The sequence below is a fragment of the Nothobranchius furzeri genome, chromosome 17 (assembly GCF_043380555.1).
Source record: "Nothobranchius furzeri strain GRZ-AD chromosome 17, NfurGRZ-RIMD1, whole genome shotgun sequence".
NCBI lineage: Eukaryota > Metazoa > Chordata > Actinopteri > Cyprinodontiformes > Nothobranchiidae > Nothobranchius > Nothobranchius furzeri.
Window position 1 is genome coordinate 40,196,703 of NC_091757.1, and position 27,012 is coordinate 40,223,714.

The 27,012-nt window shown below is 42.5% G+C and overlaps 1 protein-coding gene across 1 annotated transcript; it reads right to left on the reverse strand.

Moving 5' to 3' along the window:
• Nucleotides 1-483: 483 nt before the first annotated feature.
• On the reverse strand, nt 484-26,566 carry antxr1a (ANTXR cell adhesion molecule 1a). Its single transcript, XM_070546040.1, has 18 exons — nt 26,189-26,566; nt 23,097-23,168; nt 22,957-23,028; nt 21,406-21,487; nt 21,195-21,228; nt 18,566-18,645; nt 17,549-17,617; nt 17,198-17,278; nt 16,697-16,757; nt 13,332-13,430; nt 10,010-10,079; nt 9,834-9,912; nt 9,369-9,464; nt 7,979-8,020; nt 6,307-6,402; nt 6,024-6,191; nt 5,226-5,306; nt 484-1,019 (listed from the first exon to the last, which is right to left on the reverse strand). The coding sequence occupies exons 1-18, from the start codon at nt 26,344-26,346 to the stop codon at nt 624-626; spliced, it is 1,836 nt and encodes a 611-aa protein (XP_070402141.1). The 5' UTR covers nt 26,347-26,566; the 3' UTR covers nt 484-623.
• Between the last annotated feature and the right edge of the window lie 446 nt (nt 26,567-27,012).

Sequence of the window (27,012 nt, forward strand, 5' to 3'; positions counted from 1 at the left end):
TCTTCATGCTGCTCTCAGTAGGATGAAGGTGTTTCTTTTTATGACAACGTGCCAAACACTTCAGTTACAAAATGAAAAAGTCCATTATATGAAACCGTTTGAACGTAAAAAAAAAAACATTCAAAAAGTTAGATATCTCACTGAAACACTGTTGCATGCAATCGCTTAACATTCAAGAATTCAGATCTGCTGCAGGTCAAACAGCAGACTTTTTTATTTTTCTCATTAAAAATGTCAACAAACCAGCCTGGATGTTAGTGTCATGACCGTAGTTTTGCTCTTTCTTCAGAGCCCATGTGCAGAGACGGTCACACAAGCTGTTGTTTCTTTGATCAGTCAGGATTCATCCAAACATGTGCTCAAAGAAGGGTCACAGAGGTCTGATGAAACCCCTCAGGACCACTGACACAAGTGTTTTGGAGCCCGTTTTCATGACCTCATTCATGTGAAACGTCTGGAGTGAAATTCAAGCATCTGAGTAATTGCACTTTTTGGCTAGATGTGTACAAAAGTCCCTGTAGACAAATAGCTGGATAGAAGTCCTCAATGCTTCTTGTCTCAAAGCAAAAGATCACAGCCCAGCATGTCTTTGATCAGCTGGTGGCTTCTGCAGACTCGGTGCTCTACAGGCTGGGGCGAGGCGGTGGGCGTGCAGGTGGGGGTGCTCGTCCAGGAGGAGGTCCTGTTGGAGGAGGAGGCAGTGGGCCAGCTGGAGGAGCACAGGGGGGAGGAGTGGGAGGAAGGTCTGGTGAGGCAGATATGTTCAGGGCCGTCGGAGGAAGAGCTCGGTTCGGTGGTGGTGTGTAAGGTGGAGGGGTGAGGAGAGGTGAGGAAGTGGGGGTAACAGGTGGAGGTGTTGATGGTGGTGATGGAAGCGTGGAAAAGGAAAACGACAGAGAGCTGCCAGGACTCGGGGGCAGGGTGCCCTGTGGGGGCGGAGGACTTCTGATGGGTGATGGGTTAAAATGTGGGTAGCAAGGAGGGGGGGATTTGATGCGGGTGAAGTTAATGCATCTGCCCTGAAAAGTAAAAACAAAACAGTTTTCATGAGCAGACACTAAAGCTCTGACGTGGATCAAAAGATGTTTTAATAAAAACAGATATAAAGGGACAGTGTGTATTTTTCCTGGTGATAGGGGGCGGTAGATACCTAAATCGTTACAAGCAAGCATTATTTTTGTGGCTGAGTAAGATCTTATCAACAGATGCCCATTAGGGTCAAAAAGCCCTGAGGAGTGTTAACTCTAGCAAAATAACGAGCACATCAGACTCCCTTTCATCACTGGCATCAAGTGAAGAGGTAAATGTGTAAACAACAACATCTTAGAATAACAAAATTTTGTAACCGTTTGTTACAAATAAGTAAATGCATTTTGTCCTCATGGGCTCCCGTACAAGGAAACATGGCATCTAATATGGCGCCCAGAAACTTAGACCCAATCTCAATACTCTCACTGCGCCCTGCTTTCTTCAGGAAAGTGCACTTGGAGAAAGTGCGCCGTGAGGCTTCGAGTGTGTAGTATACAAGTGTGCAAATATTTGCAGAATTGAGGCAGGGAGCGTTGCGTCATCGATCGCAACGTATGTCAGGATTCTGGTCGCTGTAATACTTGTTAAAAAACCTTTACTAACAACTTTCAAACAACCAAACAATTATTTGAAATAAATTTACATTCATTGCTGCTTTGTCTAAACAACACATTCTCACACCCAAGGCGTCAAAATATGATGCGTGTGACCAAGCCTCAATAAATGATGATTCGGGACGCCCCAGCGCGTCAGGAGACGACGATCAGCTGACGCCGCGTCGCAGAACGTCGGTATCCGACGCTGGTGCTGAGACGGACATTAGAACTACTTGTGAAGTACTTAACCTTCCCCTCACCCCAATCCTAACCTTAAAGTCACAGTTTATGGACCTTAAGGTTAGGATTGGGGTGAGGGGAAGGTTAATTAGTCGAATAATGTCCGTGTGACCACGCGCGTCAAACAGTGATGCCAGAGGAGCCACATGTCCCAGCGTGTCCCTGATCGTCGTCTCCTGACACACTGGGGCGTCCCAAATTGTCATATGTTGAGGCTTGGTCACGCGCGTCATATTTTGACGCCTTGGATGTGAGAATGTGTTGGTCTAAAAGTTTCAGAGCATCAACTAATCATCCTAAAATTAACAACTTTCATTAGAAAATACATATTTTCAAAAAAGGCACTTGAGCCTTTTCTCCTGCAGCAATGAATTGTGGGTAATACACCTCACCAAAATCCGCTGTGATGCAGACTTTGGTGAAGGGCGGATCAAGGGTGCAAAAGGGGCGTGATCAACTTCTGCATTTGAGAATCAAGACACCCTACGCACTCGCACCCCTGGTCGGGATCTCCCAATTGAAGGGTGGAAGTGCGAGTATTGGGATTGGGTCTTAGACCCACTCTCATGTGTTTTAGACCAGATTTTTATGGTTATATGTTACAAAGCTGCCAATATTTTTCAACAGGGCAAAAACATTTTGATGAATTTTTCCATAAACTGATGGTAAAACTGCACATTGTCTCTTTAAAACTGTAATTCCGTCGTCGCCCTCTAGGGGCCGCTAGAGAGGTGACAGGATTGAGATCCTTCCGCTGTTTTTTTCTTTTACCTATTTTTTTAAATTCTCAAATGTCAACAACTGCATCTTTGACTCTTTTGCAATTTACTTTTAAAGTTTTAGACCTTGATCATAAAATCTAATATTTTATACACCAAAAGTTCCAAACGCCTGAGCTGTGAAACTATTTTTGATGTCATTCATCTATCAATAAACTAAAGATGTATCTGTCACAGCTCAGAGAAATACACAATGTGTTAGTGAAAGAAAGTGTATTACTTTGTTGTTAGCCATTAGCTAGTCGCTAGGAGGAGCCATGCAACAGATGTAATTGACTTCATGTGACTTTTCTTTGTTTAAAATTAGGTCAAGGGACCAGATCCTGTTTTAGAGAAAAGCTACACCCCTGGAACAGCTGCACCGAGTTAATCACAGAGACCCCAATAAGATGATAGAACAAAGTCTCATTTAGATTTTAAGCAATTTAAACTTAATTTGAACCGTTTACACCCCGAGAGAGACTGAACATCACAGAACTATCAGTTACCACCAAACAACACTGTGATAAACCTAAATATTCATATAGCCTGTTCAGTACAAACTGACCACTAAAACATGCCATCCTTTAAGACTTGTAATAACGTGACTTGACTTCCTCTGTGGGAGACAAAAGAAAACCACTTCCTCTGACTTCTGGATCATTTGGTAAATGACTCAAAGGGAGGCTTTTACAGGATGATGGTAATTGCAGTCAGAGCCAGCTTGTTAACTCTTTAGGAAATGAGAGACAAATGGTTTTTGTTAAACGTTTAAAGGAAGGAAGACTAACTAAGACTTAAAACTAAATAAGAGCCCTCTGAACTTTAATTCCCAACAGGTGGTGACAGGTTTGACCATGAGTGACGAAAAAAATTAAAAAATGTGTCTATATATATACACACACACACACACACACACACACACACACACACTCCCTGGCCACTTTATTGGGTACACCTTGCTAATACTGGGTTGGACGCCCTTTTGCCGTCAGAACTGCCTTAATCCTTCATGGCGTGGATTCAACAAGGTAATGGAAACATTCCTCAGAGATTTTGGTCCATATTGACATGATAGCATCACGCAGTTGCTGCCAATTTGTCAGCTGCACATCCATGATGCAAATCTCCCATTCACCACATCCCAAAGGTGCTCTATTGGATTGAGATCTGGTGACTGTGGAGGCCATTTGAGTTCAGTGAACTCATTGTCAAATTCAAGAAACCAGTCTGAGATGATTGGAGCTTTATGACATGGAGCATTATCCTGCTGGAAGTAGCCATCAGAAGATGGGTACGCTGTGGTCATAAAGGGATGGATATGGTCAGCAACAATACTCAGGAATGCTGTGGTGTTGCAACGATGATCAATTAGTACTAAGTGGTCCAAAATGTGCCAAGAAAATGTCTCCCACACCACTACACCACCACCGCAGCCTCAACCATTGATTTAAGGCAGGATGGATGAAATGATTGCTTTCAGTCATCATCATGGAAGTAAGGAGAAGGGCTTACGGAGCAATACTCTTTGCCCACCTCTAGATGATGTCATCTGACAACAAAATTACAAATTTTTGCTTAAAGCTCCATCTTTAACCCAAGCTTAATGCATTTCAGAATATATTCTAAAACCATTTACAATTTCTGCAAAATGAATGATGTCACTATGTCACTATATTTTGGTTTCTGTGCCACTTCCTGTTACCTCCAAAGTTGCACCTCATCAGACAAGCTCCTTCTGTTCTGATTACAGATTGTGTTTATGAATAGTAACTCAAATATTGTATGCAACTTAAAACATTTGACTTCTTAAGCAAAGTCACACATAATCTGCAGATTGGTGATCATAATAGTGGCTCATAAGAAAGAATGAATACTTTATTTATGACGTATTTCCACTCAGCCAGCTAGAAAAACCTGACTCTTCAAAAGCAGTTTGAAATAAACCATTCCTGGAGCTTCTAATGTTTTTCTAAAGAAGCGGCACCTCCGATGATCTCACCTCTTGTCATGGTAGGTTGTTTAATATATAGTCAGCGCTGTTTTCTTCTAAAATCAACTGTCAGAACAGATGTGTCCCACCTTGTGAACCTCAATAAGAACAAACTGGACCAATTTCGTCACAGGATCCTTTCAAACCAGATTGAAAATCATGCAAAAGTAACCCGCCCTGGAGGAGATTTTAGATCATTGTTCAAATATTAAAAGGCCTGTTGTCTGTCTGTGAAGCAGTGGGCTAAGATCTAGGCCATCACATGCAAAATATTGCTTCATTTGTGCAGATTTGTGTCTGCCAACTTTAGAGGTTGTCACACTGTTACCTCCCTGCTACAGCTGGTCTTCAAGGAATTACTTTGGCCTCTTCATAATGACTTCACCAGACAGCCTTACTTTGCACTCCTCTGCAGCCAGATGCTCTAAATCCAAACTCACCACAGATTTTCCCATGAGTCTCTCTGTTCACACTTCATTGCTGACAGCTGGTCCAATTTTTTTTTTCTTCACATTTTTTAACACATTAGAATAAGCAATTCAAGTGCTAATTGTGTTTTGCAAAATGCACGACCAGAGCTGCTGCGGGATGCATGTTTAATGTTTTTACCTTGTCGCCTGGGTGAGGTCTCATCAGCGATACCCGGTCGTAGCCTTTTTTCAAAAGCACCCACAGTGCATCCAGTTTGCTCTGTGGGAAACATGAAAACATGACATTAACAAAGATGCATTTGTGTGTCTTTCTGGTTAACTGTTCCTCTCTCCACGGGGACCCTTAAAACACCGATCCATATGCACAACCCCAGCTACAGGCTGGTTTTATCTAATTTCTTTAAAGTAACAAACAGAAACTATTACATTTTGTTGTCAAGTGACTCTTCTTTGTTCAGAAAAAACACCAAATACTTGGAGGATAAGAGCAGAAAACACAGCTGTTTATCCTTACAGACTGCTGGCTGTGCAGTTCTTCTCCCAGGAGGTCAGTTCAACTGGAATCTGGCTTCTATTAGTACTCCCCCCACTGACTGGAAAGCTTTCGCTCCTTTAACCCCATGCTGGCCTTCGAGGAAGGGCCGTGTGTCAGCCGTCCCCTAAGCCTTATTACCTTAACACATATTCTGGCTTTCACTTTGATGTGTTAATCTTACGTATCCTGATTAAAATGGAATCATTTGCAGCAGCTCATGCCAACAGCTGAAAAAACATCCTTGATCCCTGCGGAGCTGCGAAATGGTCGTGAATACTTTTGGAAGCTAAATGTTGGTCAGAAATCTTCCAGCATGTTTATGTTCTGCAGGAAAAACTCATAACTCGTGAAAGTAATGCAGTTTTAGGTTGCTGTCAACAAATCACGTATGTATCAGTCCCAGTTCCCAGGCAGTTTCCTCCCGTCTGCTGGCTCTGGTACCTTGATGGGTGAGTACCACGTGCGCAGCTCCGGGGGTTTGTGCATGCCGTTGTTGAGAACCCGAGTGGGAGGGGATGTGTACTCCTGCTCAGGCATCTTCACTTTGGCGTTTTTAGCCTTCTCCAGTTTTGCCCCTTCCTCAGTGGAGCCTTTTTCACCCCAACGGACCTAAGAACAGATTGGTGATTTGTTATTTTGTCACTCACTGTCTTTACATCAGTGGAAAGTCTGAAAGTATGAGCTGGGATGTTGTTGGAGCCTCCTGGAGGCACAGAGGTCTCACCTCCATCCTTTTGATTCCTCCCACCCCTCTTCCCCCATAGTAGGAAGCATCTACAGTCGGCCATTTCTTCTTAGGAGCCTCAAAGTCTTCCTCATCCTTTAGGAAAGTGGCAGATACGTTTTACAGTTTTAAAAGTACCCATTAAAAGGAAAGAATAAAGAAACCTGGCAATTTATAAAGCAAACATCCCTATTAGTTTGTCTCAAGCAAACCCTTAGGCCTCTTTATAGGACACTAAAGCTGTTTTCTAAAGGAAATAACAAAGCTCCTCAGGTCAGGGATCAGACCCCACTGTAGGTCAAGAAACATCAAGTTTGGGGTTTTGAAGTGATCTCAAGAAATTGAGTGCAACTGAAAAAATACTTTCTATTGGAATACTTGTGAAAAAAAAAACGTATATGCTGATATACTGTAATATGTTATGTTGTAATAAAAAATCGGTTTTAAAAAGAAGTATATACATTTTTTTAAACTTATGTGCAAAAATGTACTGAATTTATTCTGTGTGATGCAATTCAGCAATTTCAGCGGAGGCTTACAGCTGTGCTTTGTCAAAAAGTAGTCCCAAGTCTAAAATGGCTCCTGTGATTCCTTTGTGTTACTAATTATTTTCACTTGCAGTCAGTCTGATTATTTAGGTCACCAAGTAGAACCGGGATCTCTACTGAGTGGTTTTGAGACGTTTTTACTCACAATGCTAGTTGGATCCATTAACTTACTGTGTTTTATGCTAAGCTAAAGCAAAAGCTGGGTCAGGAGAATGACTGGGCTGGTTACAAATGTGTTTTTTCCCCACTTGTCTAACTCTGGGAAATATGTCAACTGATAAAATTTCAAGAAGTGAATAATTCCTCTGTTTTGCATTTTTGGTCACACTTGAACTTTTCAAAGCACCAAACAAAATTTCAGTTTTGGACAAAAATTACCAAAGTAAATCCAAGAAGCAGTTTTCAAATGATTATTTAATTTACCGGTGATTTGCTTTCCTTATTAAATAAGAAATTTACTGTGATTTTTGAAAATAATGACAAAAAGCATAAACAGAAGAAATGCGTAAGGAGGCAAATACTTCATCACAATGCTGTAAGTAGTACAAAATGGGTTGATGTTTCATTAATTTAATGTTTATTCAGGTTTTTATACAACTCTTTGTATAGTTTTGCCTGATAGGGTCACAAATCTTTAGCGTTGTGACTTTATGGGTCAAAGGCAAATAAAAGAACTCTTTGAGCTTTTAATTCAGTCTGTCTGACTCATGATCCACCAGGATGCCACTCAAAGGCATCTTTAACCCAATATCCTGCTTATTTAATAAAAGTAAATGAGGCATAGACCCAAAGGCTCTGGGTACAACTTTATGTAGTTAAAGTCATTAAAAACAAGATGAATAGTCTGGGGCAAAAATAGGTTAAAAAGGGAGAAAAGTAAAAATAAATATGGATTTGATTGTTATTCCATGAGGGCGTTGACTTAATAATATCTGATGGATTACCAAACGAATCAAGTGAGTTTTGAGTCAGAGAGTGAGAGAGTGTGTGTGAGTGACGCAGCGTGGTCATTGAGGTTTAAACCGTCAAAGTAAGCAGTTTCACAGCAATTACACAACTAAACACTGGCAGCTGAGATCCTAAATCACAAGCAGAATCAAAAACAGATAGGAGGAGGATCCTACCGAACTTTCCTCCACAGGTGGGGGTGGGGGTTCGTGGATGATCTGTGTGGGTGGAAAAGCACAAAGCAAAAAGAGGACGGTGTTTTACCCATCAGAGGATGACATGAACCAAAAACACATTCAAGAAAGGATATTTTTAAATAGTGTACACGTGTCTTGTATTTGCAACAAGTTAGTTACGCAACTGAGGAGCTGTTTTCCTCTAGTCTCCTAACAACAACAGACTGACCCAAAAACCTGCAGGCCAGATTACGTTGCACTTAAGTTGTTGATCAGAAAGAATGATGACTAACAGGCTCATAAATGCAGAATTATGGCATCTTCTTTATGGAAAGCTTTTAACTATGTTTTGGTTGTTGCTATAATTAACTGATGGATAAACTTTATTTTTTCTGTTAAAGTTGCATGAAGACTGCTTTAGCGTGAGCTAATTGTGTGTTTTAATACTAATGAAATTAGCCTTTCCTTCATTCCAGATGTATTTAAGTAAATCTGACTCCTATTTATGATTTTTGTCATGCCTGCCTTCCCCAGTCCTGGATCACACAGTGGTTCTCCATGGCAACGCAGCACAGTTTTCCCAAACACTCTTACTGCATGGATTCCAGTTAATGGACAAAGGCAGGGAAAGTGAAAATAAAGTCAAGTGTAAAAGCCGACATTTCTCGCTGGCAATCCCGACTATCCTGCTGCCAGCACTGGAAACACTGGAGTAAATTGTGAAGAGACTTTTGACAGTGGATTGTGTTTTTTTCTTCTTCTTCTTCATAATTTAATCATTACACTGGCTCTTTGACCACTGTCTAAATGATAGCAGACATCATTTTCCTGAAAGTGTTTTCTGTTTTGACTGCATGACAGTTTTGGTTAGTTATTTTTGCTCAATGGTAAATTTACGGCAACAACAACCGAGAATAATCTGTAAATGTGTGTTTCCCTTTCCACACTATTAGCTGAAAATTCCAGTTATCCCAGGGTGAGACTGAGAATCCACCTCGGCTCTTTGAGGGAGGAAGGAGAAGGTGGGGAAACCCCGACGGTCACCTCCTGTGACCCCCGCAGGCCCAAATTATTTCAGCAGCAGCATGAATGCTTAAACACCTGCTGAGCTGCCGACCTTCTGACTGAGGACTAAACTCATCTTCAAGGAACTTTATGGATTGTTTCACCTTAAACTTCGCCCCCCATGGCTGCTGCTTATACATGATGAAAGGTCTCTGTAGCCCATCAAAAAGGACCGTGCAGTTTGCAAGCGAAACAACTTTACTTGATCATCTTTTATTGCAAAAATACATTTTAAATTAAGTGTAATTATCATGTTAATTGTTATTTTTATTTATTTGTTTTCGTTGCTCTATCTTGAAGCTAAATTGTTATCTAGAGAACTCACCACGGTGCAGCAGAGAGGCCAGAACCACCAGAGCAGAGCCAGAACCAAGAGCAGCATGAGGATGAGCAGAGCGATGGCCAGGATGGTCCCATCAGACTGAAACAGAGACACATTCATCAACACAAACATAAGCAATGAGTCAGTTCTCTTGGTCTAATGCTTTGTTCAGTCAAAACTAAATGACGGAGGCTGTAACTAGAGACTCAGACGCTGCAAAGTTGTCTCATTTAATCATTGGAATGATAGATTTTACTGTTCAGTCTGGTGTTTTCTGTTATATCAAAGGAGAAAGGTGGGTCGTAATGTTTTTGCTTGCATGCATGGGTACATGTATCTGTTAGCAGAAACTATGACCAGAAACGAACAAACTTATTTTAATGAAACTCTCAGAAATAATCATTGCCTAGTTTTAGAGTCAACCCAGTTAAAGGAGAAAACGCCTTTGCTGCTTCTCTTGATACTCACACAGCTCACAGTGGTGATGGTGACTGAGCTGGAGATGAAACTGAGGCCCTCATTCATACTGACGTACAGATTTGCAGCCCTGAGGGAGAAAATAAAGCAACATATTTCAGTGGTCATTTACAGTGTCTGGATTCTTAGAAAGCTCTCGTTCATTTAAAATTAATTCATCCACTCACATCCCCTCATCCTGGAGGATCGGTGCAGGGCAGAGAAGATACGTGTCTTCAACAATCAGTGGCTTCTTTGCTGTAGGAGCAGATGGAAAAGAGCTGTCACATTTTCCTCCCTGATTTGTGGTACATGTTCATTAGCACATCCAAAGGTTTTAAACCAGGAAATAGTAAAGTTAGCCACTAATGCTTAAGTTTTAAAGGAGACCCATTATAACTTTTCTCAAGTTACAATAGTTCAATGATCGTAACATTACGTTTTTGCACAAGGTTCCTCTCACATGGAGCAAATTCAGCACTTTTATTCTTGATGTTTTCAGCATCATCCTGAATGAGCCATTTCAGGGCTCTGTCACTTTAAGAAAACAAGCTGGAGCTGGCCACACCTGCTTATCCAATGCTCAGCTGAGAAGCTCCGATATCCAGGAGGGGTTTGGAGTAGAGCCACTGTTTCTCCAGCAGCAGCTCTCTCACAAATGTGAGAGGTGGTTCTATTCTAAAAAAGGTCCTGTTTGTGATGTCACAAACAGGACCTTTTTTTAAATGGCTTGTTTTAGGCACACAAGTCCTGAAACCAAAAGCTGACATGTTTAAAGTGTTTATAGAGGCAGACAGAAACAACTCACATGGAGCCGCAAAAGATGAGTTTTGCCTAATATGTCCCATCTAAAGAAAAAACAATCTGCATTCTCTTTTTGTTTAACCTTTCAAAAATTGACTGCAAGAGGCCTCTTCACCCGAGCCCAGTGTTTGTTCTGACAGGACGACAACATACCCCAGAACGGAGAGGATCAACAAGAGCAGCTGATCTCTCCTGGAGACAAAAGGAAAGATGGAGGAGCGATGATGGTAGGGGTGGAGGTGGTCAGATCTGCCAAAAACAGCTTCAGACCAGAACCGGGCCTGATATCAGAGTTCAGCCCTGCACTCGCTGTGCAATCTGAACAGCCATTTAAGGTAAAAACTGAACAGGAGAAAATCCCAGTTTGATGCTGGTGGAGACACATTTCAGGATGATTTCCCCAGGAGGAAGATTTTGGCAAACATCTAATGTCATGAAGTTTATAGGACAGTTCACTTCCAACCAAACCACATGAGTTGTTTTACAGCGAGCTGCACAGACATTAAGCTTTAGGCTGTAAATGATCTGGAATTATGGGTAAAAACTAGTTAGAATGACTGATTTTCCAAAGATTCTTGGAAATCTGCTGAGAATGTTGCATCATTAACTCCCAGATTAAAAATGGTGTGTTTCACACTGAACATTCTCAACGCTTGCTTGGACATAAAGAAGGAACGAAACATTGTTTGTGTCTTGCAGTAATCATGCAGCTGTCTGCTGAAACATCTGCCTCAACAGACAGCTCAGGACGAGGTCTGCCAGCTCCCTGTGAGCTGGACTGTTTCTGCTGCTACTTTTTTCCTGGACACACAAACTCAAACATTGATTCATTTGTTCAACACATGTCGTGGCACTGTGCAGCTTTCCGCTTTACCAGTAGACAGTACCTATAAAGTACACAGAGGGCAAATAAGGCTATGACAACTAAAATTGTCTAACTCTGAAAAACTTGACCAAGGATTTGGTTTTGGATTTGATTGAAATGTTTAAAACTGTTAAACATTCAATTCTGTTGGCAAAAAATGGATTTCAGAAGACGCTTGGGAACATTTTTACAGAAGTGATGACTTAATTACAGGACAATCGTCTGTTTTTGCAAAAAATAATCAATGTAAAAGAATGATATTATGACAATTTGAGCAAATATTTAGACATCATACGATGAAAAAATATGATAATAAAATAACTGTCGAGGAAATTATTTGAGGAATTTTAAACAGTGAGACATGAAAAGTTTCTGATCCTGAATTTAAAAAAGCTAAAAAAAAAGTTTTGTAACACAGCAAAAGACAGAATTTATAATCAAAACTTACCTTTTGAATCCTTTAGTTGCTGCCATGTGGGTCTCTACTGCTTCTATAAAAACTCAAATGGGAACAAAACCTGTGCATCTATTTTCTGTCAGCGTTTGGTTTCGGGAATTATGTGCTCAAAACAAATCGTTCCAAGTAATCCATGTTTGTGATGTCACAATAGGGGAAAGTAGAATTGAACCACCTGTCACGTGCAAGTAGTTGCTGCTGGATAAGCAGTTTCTCCACAATGAGCTCCTCCAGGACATTGGAGCTTCTCAGCTCATAGCTTTCCACTGCACGTCAAAACATCGCAAAACGTACTGCACGGCTATTAGCACGGTTATAGTGGATGAGTTCCTTTCCACTGGGCAGCTAAATTTGACGTTATGTGCACGCCCCAGAAGCGAAGGCACGCTATCATTACGCTCTGAGTCTATTTTGAGACGCTACGCTTCCCAAACTCAGCAGTTAAGATCGGGTCGGACAGGAAGTTAAACACAAAAACAATCTTTCAAAATAAATGTCACACGCAGTATGTCATTTCCTGTGAACTTCTGTAACCGATCCAAACAGAACAGACAATTACCCACGGACATTTTTTCATACATGTCTTTCTTCTTGTTTATTATTGTGTGTGCACAATAATTGACCAAGGACACAACAACTATTGGAATTACATACGGTGTTGCAATTCTCCTGTGATTACGTGACGTCACGGGATCAGCTTTGTAGAACACTTTTGTTCCCGTTTTGTGTCAGAATTGCTCACGGTTGGGAACGAGCTTGCTGGTAGAATGCCGCTTTTACGTTACGCGACCACTTTCACGGCCAGTGGAAAGCCAGGATAGCAACCAAAGCCAGGAATTAGTAGGCATGGCAGCAACAGCTTGTTTTCTTAAAGTGACAGAACCCTGAAACGGCTCATTCTGGATGGTATTGAAACTGTCAAGAATAAAACTGCTGATGTAACTTTATGTGAGAGGGAAAAGAGACCATAGAGAAAAGGTCATGATATGTCCCCTTTATCATCAGCGTCAGACTTGTTATTCAGGCCTTGCTGGAGATAACTATCCTTTAATTTCCCGACTCTGTTGTGGGAAGCCTGGTAGGAAGTGTTTTTTTACAGCTGTTACAGTAAGTTGTTCGTAAGACCAGAAGGAGCCTTCTTTTATTCTCCCTCTGCCTGGTGTGTGGTACCACCTTGTCTTTGCCCTTTTTATCAGGCTATAAAGCAAAGCCATGTTGTGTGAAAAGGTCTTGATGTCACCAACAAAGCTGATGCAGATTCCAGCTGTGCAGCCGACTCGGTTCACTGAACTGTTTGGTTTTATCGTAAAGAACCGAGTCAGCAGCTAGGATGCTGTCTATTACTTTGTGACCAGAAAGGTTCTGTCTCATAGGTTTCACTTACTTTCTGTCAAAGTGTCATTGATTCTGAAGCTGCACAAGACTTTGTCCACATTTCTTGCATGAAGGAATCCGTTTCCTTTCACCACCACCTGGAAGGACTCTGATTGGAGAAAGAGGAACACGTTTTCAGTCTTAAAATGGTAAAATGAGTCTTGATACAAAAGAAAAACTTTGACTTTCAGATATATCTTGTCTTCAGTTATCAACATACACAGCTTTGGGGCAGCATGCACAAATGCTCGTTCACCCCGCGATTTGTATCGCATCAGCGGCGTACACAGCAGCAAAAGGTCAGCCGACCTCAACGTGCGCGTGGGTACATATGGAGTGAGCAGGTCAGAGAGATAGGGAGGTGCCAGGTCGTTGAGTGCTTTAAATACAAAAGTCAATAACTTAAACTGTACTCTGAAAATGAGAGGGAGCCAGTGAAGATCTTCCAGGACAGGGGTAATATGGCTACGTCGGTGTGTATTCGTCAAGAACCTGGCAGCAGCGTTCTGGACGACCTGCAGCCGATTCAGGGCAGAGACTGGAACACCAACGAGGAGGGCGTTTGCGTAGTCAAGGCGAGAGGTAATGAAGGCATGGATGACTGACTCCAAATGCCTCCATTTCAGGATTTGTCTGAGGCGAGTCATGCGGCGAAGCTGATAAAAGCAAGACCTCACTACGGAGTTTGTGGGCCATTGTGAGTTCAGCATCCAGCTTTACACCGAGACTTGACACACACTGTTTGGGGTTGAGGGTTAAAAGGTCACAAACAGGGTGAGAGCCATGGTGGTTGCGGGGGTCAAAAACAATAAACTCAGACTTCTTTTCATTTAACTTTAAGAAGTTGGATGCCAGCCAGCCCTTCACATCATCTAAACATGCAGCCAATTGTGAGCCCGCAATCTTCTCATCCATTTCTACGTATAGTTGACAGTCATCAGTGTAAATGTGACAGCTCAGGCCATGCTGATTCAGGATATTGCCCAGAGGCAGAAGGTAGATAGAAAACAGCAATGGCCCAAGAACGGAACCTTGTGGCACCCCCCAAGGCAGTGGAAGACAGGAGGATGCACAGTCACCAATCTGTACAGAGATGGATCGGTTTGATAGGTAGGAGCGGAACCATTTAAGTGCCACCCCCGTCACCCCAAACCAGGACCCAAGCCGATCCAGGAAAATATGGTGATCGACCATATCAAAAGCCGCTGAAAGGTCCAGCCGGAGCAGCAGTACCCTAGACCCAGAGTCAGATGCCACCAGAATGTCATTTAGCGCCCTAACCAAAGCAGACTCAGTGCTATGGTGTGGTCTGAAGGTGAACTGAAACACATCCAACAATGGGTTGCTGTTCATTTGAGCAGAGATTTGACCATGCACAATATTCTCAAGGACCTTCGAGAGAAACGGGACTTTCGATATGGGGTGACGTGCCCGGAAAACCTCACCAGGGAGGCGTCCAGGAGGCATCCTGACCAGAAGCCTGAGCCACCTCAACTGGCTCCTCTCGATGTGGAGGAGCAGCGGGTCTACTCCGAGCCCCTCCTGGACGACCGAGCTTCTCACCCTACCTCTAAGGGAGAGCCCAGCCACTCTTCAGAGAAAACTCATTTCGGCCGCTTGTATCCGCGATCTTGTTCTTTCTGTCACTACCCAAAGCTTCTGACCATAGGTGAGGGTAGGAACGTAGATCGACCGGTAAATCGAGAGCTTCGCCTTCTGACTCAGCTCTCTCTTCACCACGACAGACCGGTACAACACCCACATCACTGCAGATGCAGCACCAATCCGCCTATCGATCTCACGCTCCAGTTTTCCCTCACTCGTGAACAAGACCCCGAGATACTTAAACTCCTCCACTTGGGGCAGGACCTCATCCCTGACCCGGAGAAGGCATTCTACCCTTTTCCGAATCAAGACCATGGTCTCAGATTTAGAGGAGCTGATTCTCATCCCAGCTGCTTCACACTCGGCTGCGAACCGCTCCAGCGAAAGTTGAAGATCACGTTCTGATGAAGCAAACAGGACCACATCATCTGCAAAAAGCAGAGACCTGATCCTCAGGTCACCAAAACGGGTGCTCTCCACACCTTGACCTCCTAGAAATCCTGTCCATAAAGGTTATGAACAGAATGGGTGACAAAGGGCAGCCTTGGCGGAGTCCAACTCTCATTGAGAACGAGCCCGACTTACTACTGGCAATACGGACCAAGCTCTGACACCGGTCATACAGGGACCTAACAGCCCGTATCAGAGGGCCTGGTACCCCATACTCCCAGAGTACCCCCCACAGGGCTCCTCGAGTCAAACGCCTTCTCCAAATCCACAAGACACATGTAGACTGGTTGGGCAAATTCCCACGCACCCTCCAGGATCCCCCTAAGGGTATAGAGCTGGTCCAGTGTTCCACGGCCAGGATGAAAACCACATTGCTCCTCCTGAATCTGAGGTTCAACAATCAGACGGACCCTCCTCTCCAGAACCCCTGAATAGACCTTACCAGGAAGGCTCACGAGTGTGATCCACCTGTAGTTGGAACACACCCTGCAGTCCCCCTTTTTAAATAAGGGAACCACCACCCTGGTCTGCCAGTCCAGTGGGACTGCCCCCGATGTCCACGCGATATTGCAGAGCCGCGTCAGCCAACACAGCCCCACAACATCCAGAGCCTTAAGGAACTCCGGGTGGATCTCATCCACCCCTGGAGCCTTGCCACAGAGGAGCTTTTTAACCACCTCAGTGGGTCAACTTTATAAAAAACATAAAAACTAAACTAAATTGGAGAAATAAATAATAATAGAGGGAAAAATAACAAGCCATTAAATATAAATAAAGCCAAAGAGTGGGATCCACTGCTTTGGGGCTAACTGATCTAGAACATAGAACTTCTAAAATGAGCTATTCGGATGATCTAAAAGATCAGATCTTTAGTTCTGATATGCATTTTAGTACCAAGCCTTCTCCCAAAAACAAAAGCAGAACATTTTCAAATGTAGTTCTATTTTTCACAGAAAACCATAAGAGACACCAACACCACACAGTTAGGAGTCTGGCTGCAGACTAGACAGCAGACTCTGACTGATGCCAAAATAAAAAAAAATTATTAAATAAACTAACCTGGAGGTGATTAGTGCTATCGCTGAGTAATTATAGGAGAGAACATCAGATTTGCATTCTGACAAACATCTGTAAGCATCATTTAAACATGTTTGCAGCAGGTGTGTGCATTATTATTGGAAAAAAGCAGAAATCTGATCATTATTGGAAGATGAAAGCAAAAGGAAGGGAGGAGAAAGTAATGCATAGGGTTTGTTTCAGGTTTTTATCGTGAGGTGATCTGAGGAGGTTAAAAATGAGAGAACTGCTTTCTCATTATACCTCCTGCACAGATGCTGGAGGGCTCTGCTGCCAGGATCTCAATACAGGACTTCTTCAGAATCTGAGGAGAAGATGAGAAATTAAACAACACAGTTTTTGTCTTTGGAGAGAAATAATTCTATTATTTTCATTCTGCCTCACAAGGTGCGTTCATGAGTTTTTCAGTTAACATTTTCTCAATTTTACTCTTTCAGCAAATGTCACACAGTAAATATTTACAGCCATGCCAGAGCATCACGGCTGTGACACAGAGAGAAATCAGGCAGATTCATGACCCAGTCGTACATTCTCACGAGTCACAAGAAGCAGCTCTCACTTTGCTCTTAAGCTGTTCCAGACGCATGCAGCTATCTGGTCTGTACCTCACCCAGTGCTCTGTTCTGTTTTGTTTTATTCTCTTTTTTTTTTTTTTTTGCTGTTTAATCAGAATTTCAAGCGATGAAACAAGAATTCGTACTGTAATCTGTGATGTGTGGATTTGCGCTGTGATGCTGCACTTACTGAGTCGATAACTCCTTGCAAAGCCTCAAACCCATCATTCACAGGAAAGACGTGGTCCTTGCTGTCAGCAATCTTTGCCAGCTGGGAAGCAAACAAATCATCATCATCACAAAAAACAAAAAGTGACACAGTCACTCATTTTTATTCAGCCTTACATGCCAACATGTTATCTGAAATGATCAGATTTTCATCAGAAATACAAAAATCTCATTGATTTAGAAGAATTAGGACTTCTCCTGGAGGGATCCAGTCACAAAACGGTCATTAAGTTAAATTTCCAGACACTATAAGTTAATTCGAAGCTCGTTTGTAGCTCTTTCATGCCGCCAGACAAAAACTTCAAACACACACCTGTGTCTCATTGAAGTCCTTTACGCCAACACAGTAAACTGAGGCCCCCAGACTTCTGGAGCGGTTCGCCTGTCAGGTATGAACACACAGTCACATAAACAGGAAGACGCTCCACATCTGGCTTCAATTACACTTCTGCTTTTCACAACATCCTCATGCAAAACATCATCCAAGCAGGAATGTGTTTGTCTTGATCTCAACACGGTTTTACAAGAAGCTGAGCAACTCTACAAATGTCAGATTTACCAAACAGAACGCACGTGCTTTGTTCCCAGTTTCCAAGTAACTGTGCTTGTTTAGAATTTGTTGCTGACACTGATCATCAGACCTCCTACTGTTTCCCAGAAGAACACTCCCAGTTACTGAGAACTACTTAATCCATGCTTTCAACTTGTGTGTGTGTGTGTGTGTGTGTGTGGGGGGGGGGGGGGGGGGGGGGTTGTACATACTACATACTGAGGACCATTTTGACCATTTTCCCTACAATGTGAGGATATTTTTTGGCCCTCACTTTTTTTTAGAGGCTTACCAGAAGCTTACTATACCAGTTAGAGCTATGGTGTGAATTAACTTTTACTTAAGGTTAGGGTTGGAAATAAATCAGCATTGGTTATGGATGGGTTAGACATGGTGAAATCATAAAAATGAATAAAAGTCAATGGAGGGTCCTCACAATGATAGAAAGACAGGTGTGTGTGTGTGTGCGTGTGTGTTTGTGTGTGTGTGTGCGTGCATGCATGTGCATGTGATTATGTGTGCATACATGTGTGCATATATTTGTGCGCGTGTGTGAGTCTGCATGTGTATGTGTGCGAGTGTGCGTGTGTGTTTGTGTGAGCGTGTGTGTCTGTGTGTGAGGCCTCCTTCATATCAAGTGACTGAAGGACCTGAGAAGCAAATGAATCCACAGATCCATGTTACAGGAGCAGGAGTAGGTTATATCTGGTCCATTTTATGATCAGTAACCTTTTATCTGATCAGGAGCTTGTTTTGTTGTTCTTGTTTTTTTTCACTCACTTCTCTCTCAGCATAGTAGAAAAGATCCTCGTGTAGTTCTCCATCTGTCAGAGCGATGATAACACTGGCCGTGCGATAACCTGCAGACAGACAGGACCATTCTGGTTTCAGCAGCATCATCTATCCAACATAATCAGGATCAAAACATTCAAAATACACTGTACATGACTTGTATTTGATAAAACGTCATCTAGGGTTCTACAACCTCCCATGGTGCTTTACAACACACACAGTCATTCACCTGCACACACATTCACATGGTTGGTGGTGGTGAGCCAGAGCTGCCCTGGGGCGCGCTTACAGAGGCGAGTCTGTACTCTGGCGCTACCAGTCCCCCCAACCACCACCAGCAGCCAAGGTGAGTTAAGTGTCTTGCTCAAGGACACAACAACTACAACAAGCTGAGTGGGGCTTGAATCTGACACCCTTCGGTGTGGGATGGACACCTAGAGCCTCTGTCACAGTCGTCCCTTAACCAAAAGCAAGCATCAAGACTACTTGAAACCTCAGATGTTATAGGGCAGCTATTCGGGATTTATGGAACCATAGAAACATTTAAACCAATTTGAGCGAATTTCACAAACAGTGTCTCCATGACAACAGATCAGAGATAAGCTGACTAAAATATTAGAGGGCAAGAAGTTAAGGTTCACAGAGGGAGCCTTAGTCATGTCCATCTACTAGTAAACCATGGGTCCCCAACCAAATAAAAATAAAGGGTGTCTACAAAGAGATAGCATCTATTTTCTGATCCTGTTTGGATGACGGTGGCACAGGAGTTAAGTGCTTGCCCCGTAATCGGAAGGTTGCAGGTTTGAGTCCCGCTCAGTCTGTCGCTGTCGTTGTGTCCTTGGGCAAGACACTTAACCGACGTTGCCTGCTGATGGTGGTCGGAGGCACCGGGGGCACCAGTGCTCGGCAGCCTCGCCTCTGTCAGTGTGCTCCAGGGCAGCTGTGGCTACATCGTATCCCCACCAGAGTGTGAATGTGTGTGTAAATGGGTGATTGTGTTGTAAAGTGCCTTGGGGGGTTCCAGGACTCTATATCAAATACAGGCCATACGTGTATTGAATTCCACATACATGTCTGTGAATGTCAAAGACGCATTTTGATGCCAAAAAGTGATTTTTTCAACAGGCGGCAAAAGTTATTTAGGGTTTTGTGTGAAAAGATATTGTGGTCTACAAATGCTTGTCTCACCAAATTGATGTCATCAAACCAGACAAGAGGAAGAAGAAAGATAGCCGTGAGTTTGGTGAGCTTCAAATTCTTCTTCCAGGATGAAAGAATAAGCATTAAACGTGGAGAAAACCACTATAAATCTGGCCATGCTACACTGGGGGAGAAGAGATTCTGCTGGGACGTCATATATACGACGTTTAATCATGAATTTTTACAAGCAAATAAATCTTAAAGTACTGACAGACGTAGTCGAAACACATAATTTTTTCATTTAAATTGAAGTACGACTTAAGTGCAATTCAGGGCGTAAGGCTACGCAGATTAGAAAATATCTTTTAAAGCATGGTTGCATACGTGCGCCGACCAGAAGGGGAGGAGCCTTAGGCTCCCTTTATGGGGGCACTACGCCTCCTAACCTCCTTTGACGTGTCACATATGCTGAATTATTTTCAAACCAGACGGAAGTTTTTTGTTTTTCTTCAACAGATTGACTCTCTGCAAAATCTTCCCTGATCAGTCTAGGCTTTACTTCACATTTGTAAAATTTTCCACAATGAAACTGCATTTCTAACTTTATATGTCTTTTATCCTGCTTGTGAACCAAAGGTTTTATTCTGATGAGTCATCAGTGGCAGTTGGAGTTCTGCAGGTGTAGCTGCCGAGCAGCAGCTCTCCCGAGTCAGCTGACTCCCACCGTAGAACACTTTTTAGTAAATCTGGGGTTTTGTTTTGACTTTCTAATGATCAGGGAACATATTCCCAGCCGTCAGGAACTCCGCTTGTCCTTTACTGTTTCTGAACGCTGTTCCCCAATGATAATAACTCACCATCTTCTCAGATCAGAGGTCAGCAGCCTTTAAAATCCCCTCAGTCCGCTTCAATAAAATAGCTGTAGCTGTTACAGGACCTTTTGAAGCAAGATCATTTAAAATGTTTAATTTTTTTTCTCAGAATCATGAGATGAAAATCAGGATTCTAACTTTAGTTTTGGTACGTTTTTATTTATTTATATACTCTTCTATCTATACTAAAATATTTGTTGTCATTTTTGAAAAAACACCACTTAGTTTCCATCATTAAGTTTTAAAACTAAGAAAAAAAAAGTCCAAAATGAAAATGGATATTTTTTCTATGGGATGTTGATATTTGTGGAAATTAATGTAAAAAGGGAAAATCTGAAAAGATTCTTAAACCTGCATTTTCAGTCATATCTAGATTTAAAAACTTTTTTGAATCATTTTTAGCCAAAGCGACAACGGTGAATGTTCCAAAGTGCCACTTGTGTCTTTGACCCTTGTCCTGATTTTATTTTTTAAACTATACACAAATGTTTCAGAGGTGTTATGTTTGCTTATTTTTGCAATGAGCTAAAAGTACTCAATTATTCTTCGCTTGTTCTTCACCTAAAATGATGATGAAAATGCTATTAATAATCATTTTAACTCACCTTCAACGTTTCCATAGTAAATCTGCTCACTAGCCTGATAAAAAGACAACAAAAAGTAGCATTGAGACAGTGATTTATCACCATAGTTATAGATGAACAATTTCCTCAAACAATTTCAATTACCTCAACGAGTGCAGCTGTGTGTTTGTCTAACTCAGAAAAGTGTGTGGTGATCTAGACTTATTCTCTGAGTTTGTCTCAGGCCACTTACCCTCAGGATGCCCTCGTGCATGAACGTGTCTCCTCCTGGACGAACCGTGTGGAGCTCCTCCAGACCCATACGGATCTGCTCCCTGAGAAGAAATGCAGAGAGCTGCTGAGCGCTATCTGATCAAAAATATTTATTTTTGTCACTCATAAATATCATCCCTCATCAGAACCAGACACGGTCATGGTCCATCGACTCGCGGGCAAATAGCGGCCTGCGAGCCCTCTCTTTGTGGCCCCCAAACCCCACGCGCACCCCCCACCCCCGACGGCCGACCGCGAGGTGTAGGAAAGATAGAGCTGAGGAAAATAATCAAATAATCAATGCATGAGATGCGGGCATAAACGATTCTGCATCATAGAAGAGTACCATAATCAATTATGGTGGAATGTGGTTTTGTTATTTTAACGGCGGCACCAGCGCAGCATCCACATCTGTCAGAGAGGGCGTTCTCCACATTTACCAGGTAGGAAACTTTGATCTGCCTTTATGTGGTACTGCAGGGCTGAGCGCTGGAGTTACAACCTGAGACCGAACCCGAACCCAATCAGCCCGACCGGTTCTGTTGGATTTGGGCTGTAAATTATGTTAATTGAGCGGGTTGTTGTGCAGCGCGCTCCGCTCGCTCAATCAGCGACTGAGAGAGAGAGAGAGAGAGAGAGAGAGAGAGAGAGAGAGAGATTGTCTGCTCACACAAGAGAGAGGGTCGGAGGACGCTTCTCCAAACACGCGTTATTATTTTCATAATTTCATTATTGTTTCTTCTGGAAGCGCTCAGTCAGACCGAGTGTTGTGATGTCAGGAGATGGTCTTGGGGAGGGAGCGGGGTCAGTGACAGCGACTGCAGCGAAATCATGTCTCTTTACTTTAGGAACACGGAGAAGTTAAAAGGAGAGAGAAATAGAAGATAGAAATTCTTGTTCCACTTTATTCTTTTATTTCATGATGATAAACTGATGTTAAATTCAGCTTAAAGAGAAACTGGGAGGAAGCTTTGATTCATTTTAAGTTACAGGAGATCTTGTCTCCTACATACAGCCGAGCTGGAGGGGGACAGGTGTTGTCCTGCTTTATATTGCAAGCTTGTGTGTTACGTGCATTACAGCCAGCGATCCAAAACAGCAGCAGCATGCACCCCCCCCCCCACCCCCACCCCCCACCCCTTGCTTTTGGGTCTTTTTTGTGAGTAGCCCTCAGACCATTATAATTGAGGACCCCTGGTGTAAAAGATACAAAAGTCCAAACAATACTTGTGTTTATTGGTCTGCAACAACTGTCGTGCAGACAGACGGGAAATGAATGTCATGTGGATTCACATCTTTTATGAAGCCAAGAACAAAAACTGTGAGAGGATGTTTTAGCAAAAAGAAACACTCTATGGAAAACCACATGATTGAGTGAATCTCCAGACCGATGACACTGTCCAAAGCAAGTTCCCCCCCAGATTCTAATCTTGCTGGTATAAATCATGGATCAGAACCCGGTTACATCGGTCCAAATCGCCTGCTTTCCTTTCAGCTGGATGATAGTGAACCAAAAAGGATGTGCACCCACCTGTCTTCTGTCAGGCTCATCAGAGTCTGTCCCTCAGTGGAGAAAACGATGAAAGACATCCGCAGCTGTGGGCTGACAGAAATTTCAGCTGTTAAATCTGTAATCAGTAAAACTTCCTTCTTTTGTTGCGTGATGCTCACCTGATGAATTTATGTGCTAAATGTTCCACAAACTGGTAGATTTCATTCCAGTGGTTCTGCACACTCCCAGATCTGGAGACAGACACCCCCACACCAACATGTGAAAGTCCTACAACACTCCAAACCTGGAAGTTTCATTATAGTTTTGCTGCCTTTGTTTTGAATAATTTTAACATTATCACTATTTACACATATTACCCCTGCTCCTTTAGGCTTCTGAGTGGGTGTACATTAAGCCCAGACATTCATTAACTCATGTAAAAAGCTGCACACTCCATACGTTTGCAAAACAGACGAGAATGTGTGATTAGGTTGGACAGCACAGTTTTCTCCCAGATTAAAAGAAACAAGTCGAACTGCTTAGATTCCTGCGGAAACTGATAACAGTTAAAATATTGATCAAACTTCCTGAAATCTGCATGAATCCAGATGTGTAATCACACACCTGTCACATACTGACATAAGCATCTCACATCTGACTTTTGCCCCATCGTGTTACGACTTGATAGTTCTCTTTACTCGCACTCTGAGACAGGTCACTGATTCCTTCTGCTGAAAGAAAAAAGCCAACATTTCGGCCGTGTGTCATTTCTAATTCTAATCAAAATATCTTTTGGTTTAACCGTGTTTTCATAAGCCCCTTGACTGTCACACACGCATTTTTGCAACATTACCACAAGACTCGAAGCAAACTCGGCCAGGAGGCTGAACATCTGCATGAAAGGCAGAGCAGATTTGGAGAAGAGGGAGGAGTGCAGGAAAGTAGAGCAGAGAAGTGAAGGATGTGACATCAAAAAGGCAAAGTGAGGAATTTTTGGAGAAAAAAAGAAGAAGAAGCTGCTTTTCTGGGAAATGAATGCCTTAGAAGGACACACTCGAATGAGAGCAGATAAAACACAGCTTGCACCTTTCCCTTGTGAAATGTCTTCATTTGTCTTCTCAGAGACAGCCGTGTGTCTGGAGCTGGCACAGCCAAGGACAAACAGAAACTCTGTGTCTTACCTCAGAGGTGCCACAGAATAGTCCCACAAAACGAACAGCTTGGTTTTAATGAAGTGCTTACATTAAAACTTGTAAACATCATGAGGCTAAACGCTGCATCCAAAATGAGTGAGTCAGCTCTGGAGGAGCACTGAGTTCCCCTGGACCTAGATGTGGTGTGATGCTTTTTTTTTATTGTCTTTTTCTGTTTTATTTTGAAAATCTGTGTAACTTTTGTTGTTCTATAGTTTTCCCTTCGGTCTTTGTTGCACACCTGGGTTTATTTATCACCCGATCCTCGCCTGTTCTTCATATGACTGCTTCTCCCACAGTCTCCATGTGGACCCAATCCTCCTTGCACCTTTCTAAATCATTCTGTCTTTTTTTTTTTGTCTGTCCAGGTTTCCAGGTTTCCAGTTTATTCTGTTTTATTTAGAAAGAAGCAGAAATGCACAACAAAAGCCTTGTTTCATATTAGGCTTTAGTTTTTGATTTTTGGTTGAATAAAACTTTAAAGGTGCGGGACACTTGTTCAACAAATACGTTTGCAGAGGTCTCCTGTGGGAATTAATGCCTTATAAGTCACACTTCGGGGGTTCCATTTCTAGGAACTAGAAGTGAGTTACATCACAGCTGAGCTTCAGGCCCAATCCCAATACTCGCACTGCGCTCTATGGTCTTCTATGAAGCGCACTTGCATAAAGAGCACAGTAAGGCTTCGAGTGCGTAGTACACAGGTGTGCACATAACTGCTGAATTGGGACAGGGAGCTTTGCGTCATCAACTGCAACACATGCTGGGATGCTAGTTGCTATGCTAATTTTATAAAATCTTTATTCACTTTCAAACAAACAACCAGACAAAATTTACTTTCATTGCTGTCCACATTAAATCTTTGAAACATTCAGAGTATAAAAAAAAGTCATTATTCGTCTCAAAAAGAACTTCTTTCATTTGAAAATACGTATTTTCAGAAAATGCACTTGAGCCTTTGCTCCATCTTCTTCTCAAAATTTCCACACAGCAATGGATTGTGGGTAATACCCTGCCCGAAGTGCAGATCAAGGGTACAAAAGGGGCATGGTCAACTTCTGCACTTGAGAACCGGGACATACACACTTGCACCCCTGGACGAGATTGTGCAACTGAAGGGCGCAAGAATGGCAGTGTGAGTGCAGCAACACGACTCTTCCACTGACTTGCAACGTGGATGTTTGATCTCTACAAATTACACAAGCCTGAAGGAGTTCTGCCATGTGGTGGAGTTGCTAATGCTAACAGTTAGCTTCTACTAGACAAGAAGTTCTCTGTCGTTTCCTGGATGCTAACCATCAACAGCCTTCCCTGTCGCAAGTCAAGATGGGTGAGGTAAAAGGTTTTTCAGTGTTCCACACCTTTAAGTTAAACACACATCTCCAGCAATTTCAGCTGAAGCTCCCACTTTTAGTGGTCTTATTAGTTATGTTTGCCCTCTTTGTGACTGAGATCAAGAAAGTAAATTCTTATGAGATATTTTTCCTACAGTAGCTAAATTATTTATCAAAAAATAAATACTTTCATGTCACATCCAATTTTTCTTTGATCCAAGGCTGATGTTGCAATGCTAAAAAATCCCCCCCAAAAACAAAGATGACTCCAACTTAGATAAACATTGGCGTGATCTATCTCAGCTCCCACATGAGGTTCTGGTCATAAACAAACATGTTAATTGGGGGAAATTTTCTGTATTTATTAATTTAATGAAAAAATAACTCCCTCTGGAACCACAAACTGACTGATAAAGAGAGGAGCACATGAGACATCACTAATCAATATCACCTGACATGCTGAAGACTGGAGCATCATGCCGGACATGACATGAGACGGCCAATAAAAAGAGAAGAGGTGATAAAATGATGTAGAACGGTAAAAATTATGTTTTATGGTAAAAGGGCACCTGCAGCACAACAAATAATGCAGAATAATTTAGATGTATTCAATATTATTCAGTTGTAGCATCATTTAAACGTTAAAATATTTCACACTACACTTCTACAGCTTTATCATGCAGCGTCTACAAGATCGGCATCTGTCCCCTGTAGCTGTCAGATGATGTGTGGTAGGTAACTCACTTGTCCAAAACAAAGTAGAGATCAAATCCTCCAAAGCAAGTGGATGGCTGAGGCTGCCTCCTGCCCTGGTTTGGTGCAGCACATACAGCAGTGAGAACAACCAGCATGGCACTGAGCACCACTGGAAACCAGTAGCTTCTGCTCCAGCACACAGACATTATTCCACATGCACAGGGTCTCAAACTGGTCTCAAAACAAAAGGCAACAACTTCAACTTAAAAATGTTGTTAATCCTCTGTGCAAACTTGTCTGTCAATCCTCCATAGATGGTTTCAGCAGAACAAAGCAGCAGTAATCCACAAGAGAGCTCTGAGTGATTGAGAGAGTTTGAAGAAAAGGGGTGAGACAAAGCAGGAGTGATGGTGATGGTACCCTCTCATCTCCAGGTCAAGCATAGATGAGAGGAGGTCCAAAATCCTCCTTCTGGTCCTGATTTCTGTTTATGTCAAGGTCATCCAAACAGAAAGATACTTAAACCCTGAATGGGTCTTCAAAACTTCCCTGGTGTTCTCTCTCTTTCTCTCTGACTGAGTAAGAAGAGTGATGAAGACAACGCTGCCAAAACACAGGAATGGCCTGCCTCTGTACGCCACCTAGTGGTGTTAGAGGAAGGCTGCTTCTAACTGAGATCAATGACCCCCAACACAGAGATTCAGCGCTCTAACATTTGTGATTTATCTGCTATGTCATGTTTTTAGGAGACACTCACAATATGTTTGTTTGCAAAGAAAATTTGATAAATTCGGCCACCATGAGCTGCTCCTGAGAGTTTTCTTTGTAGAGTCGATTGGTATTTTATTTTCTGATTTGAGATTTTGGTTTAG

Bases quoted from the DNA above. Each gene is read 5' to 3' on its own strand.
- antxr1a (XM_070546040.1), bottom strand. From the start codon at position 26,346: ATGTCTGTGTGCTGGAGCAGAAGCTACTGGTTTCCAGTGGTGCTCAGT. The intron at 8,021-9,368 runs GTGAGTTCTCTA...CCACCCACACAG, and splicing joins GGCCTCTCTGCTGCACCGTG to ATCATCCACGAACCCCCACC. The intron at 6,192-6,306 runs GTGAGACCTCTG...ATCTGTTCTTAG, and splicing joins GAGGAATCAAAAGGATGGAG to GTCCGTTGGGGTGAAAAAGG.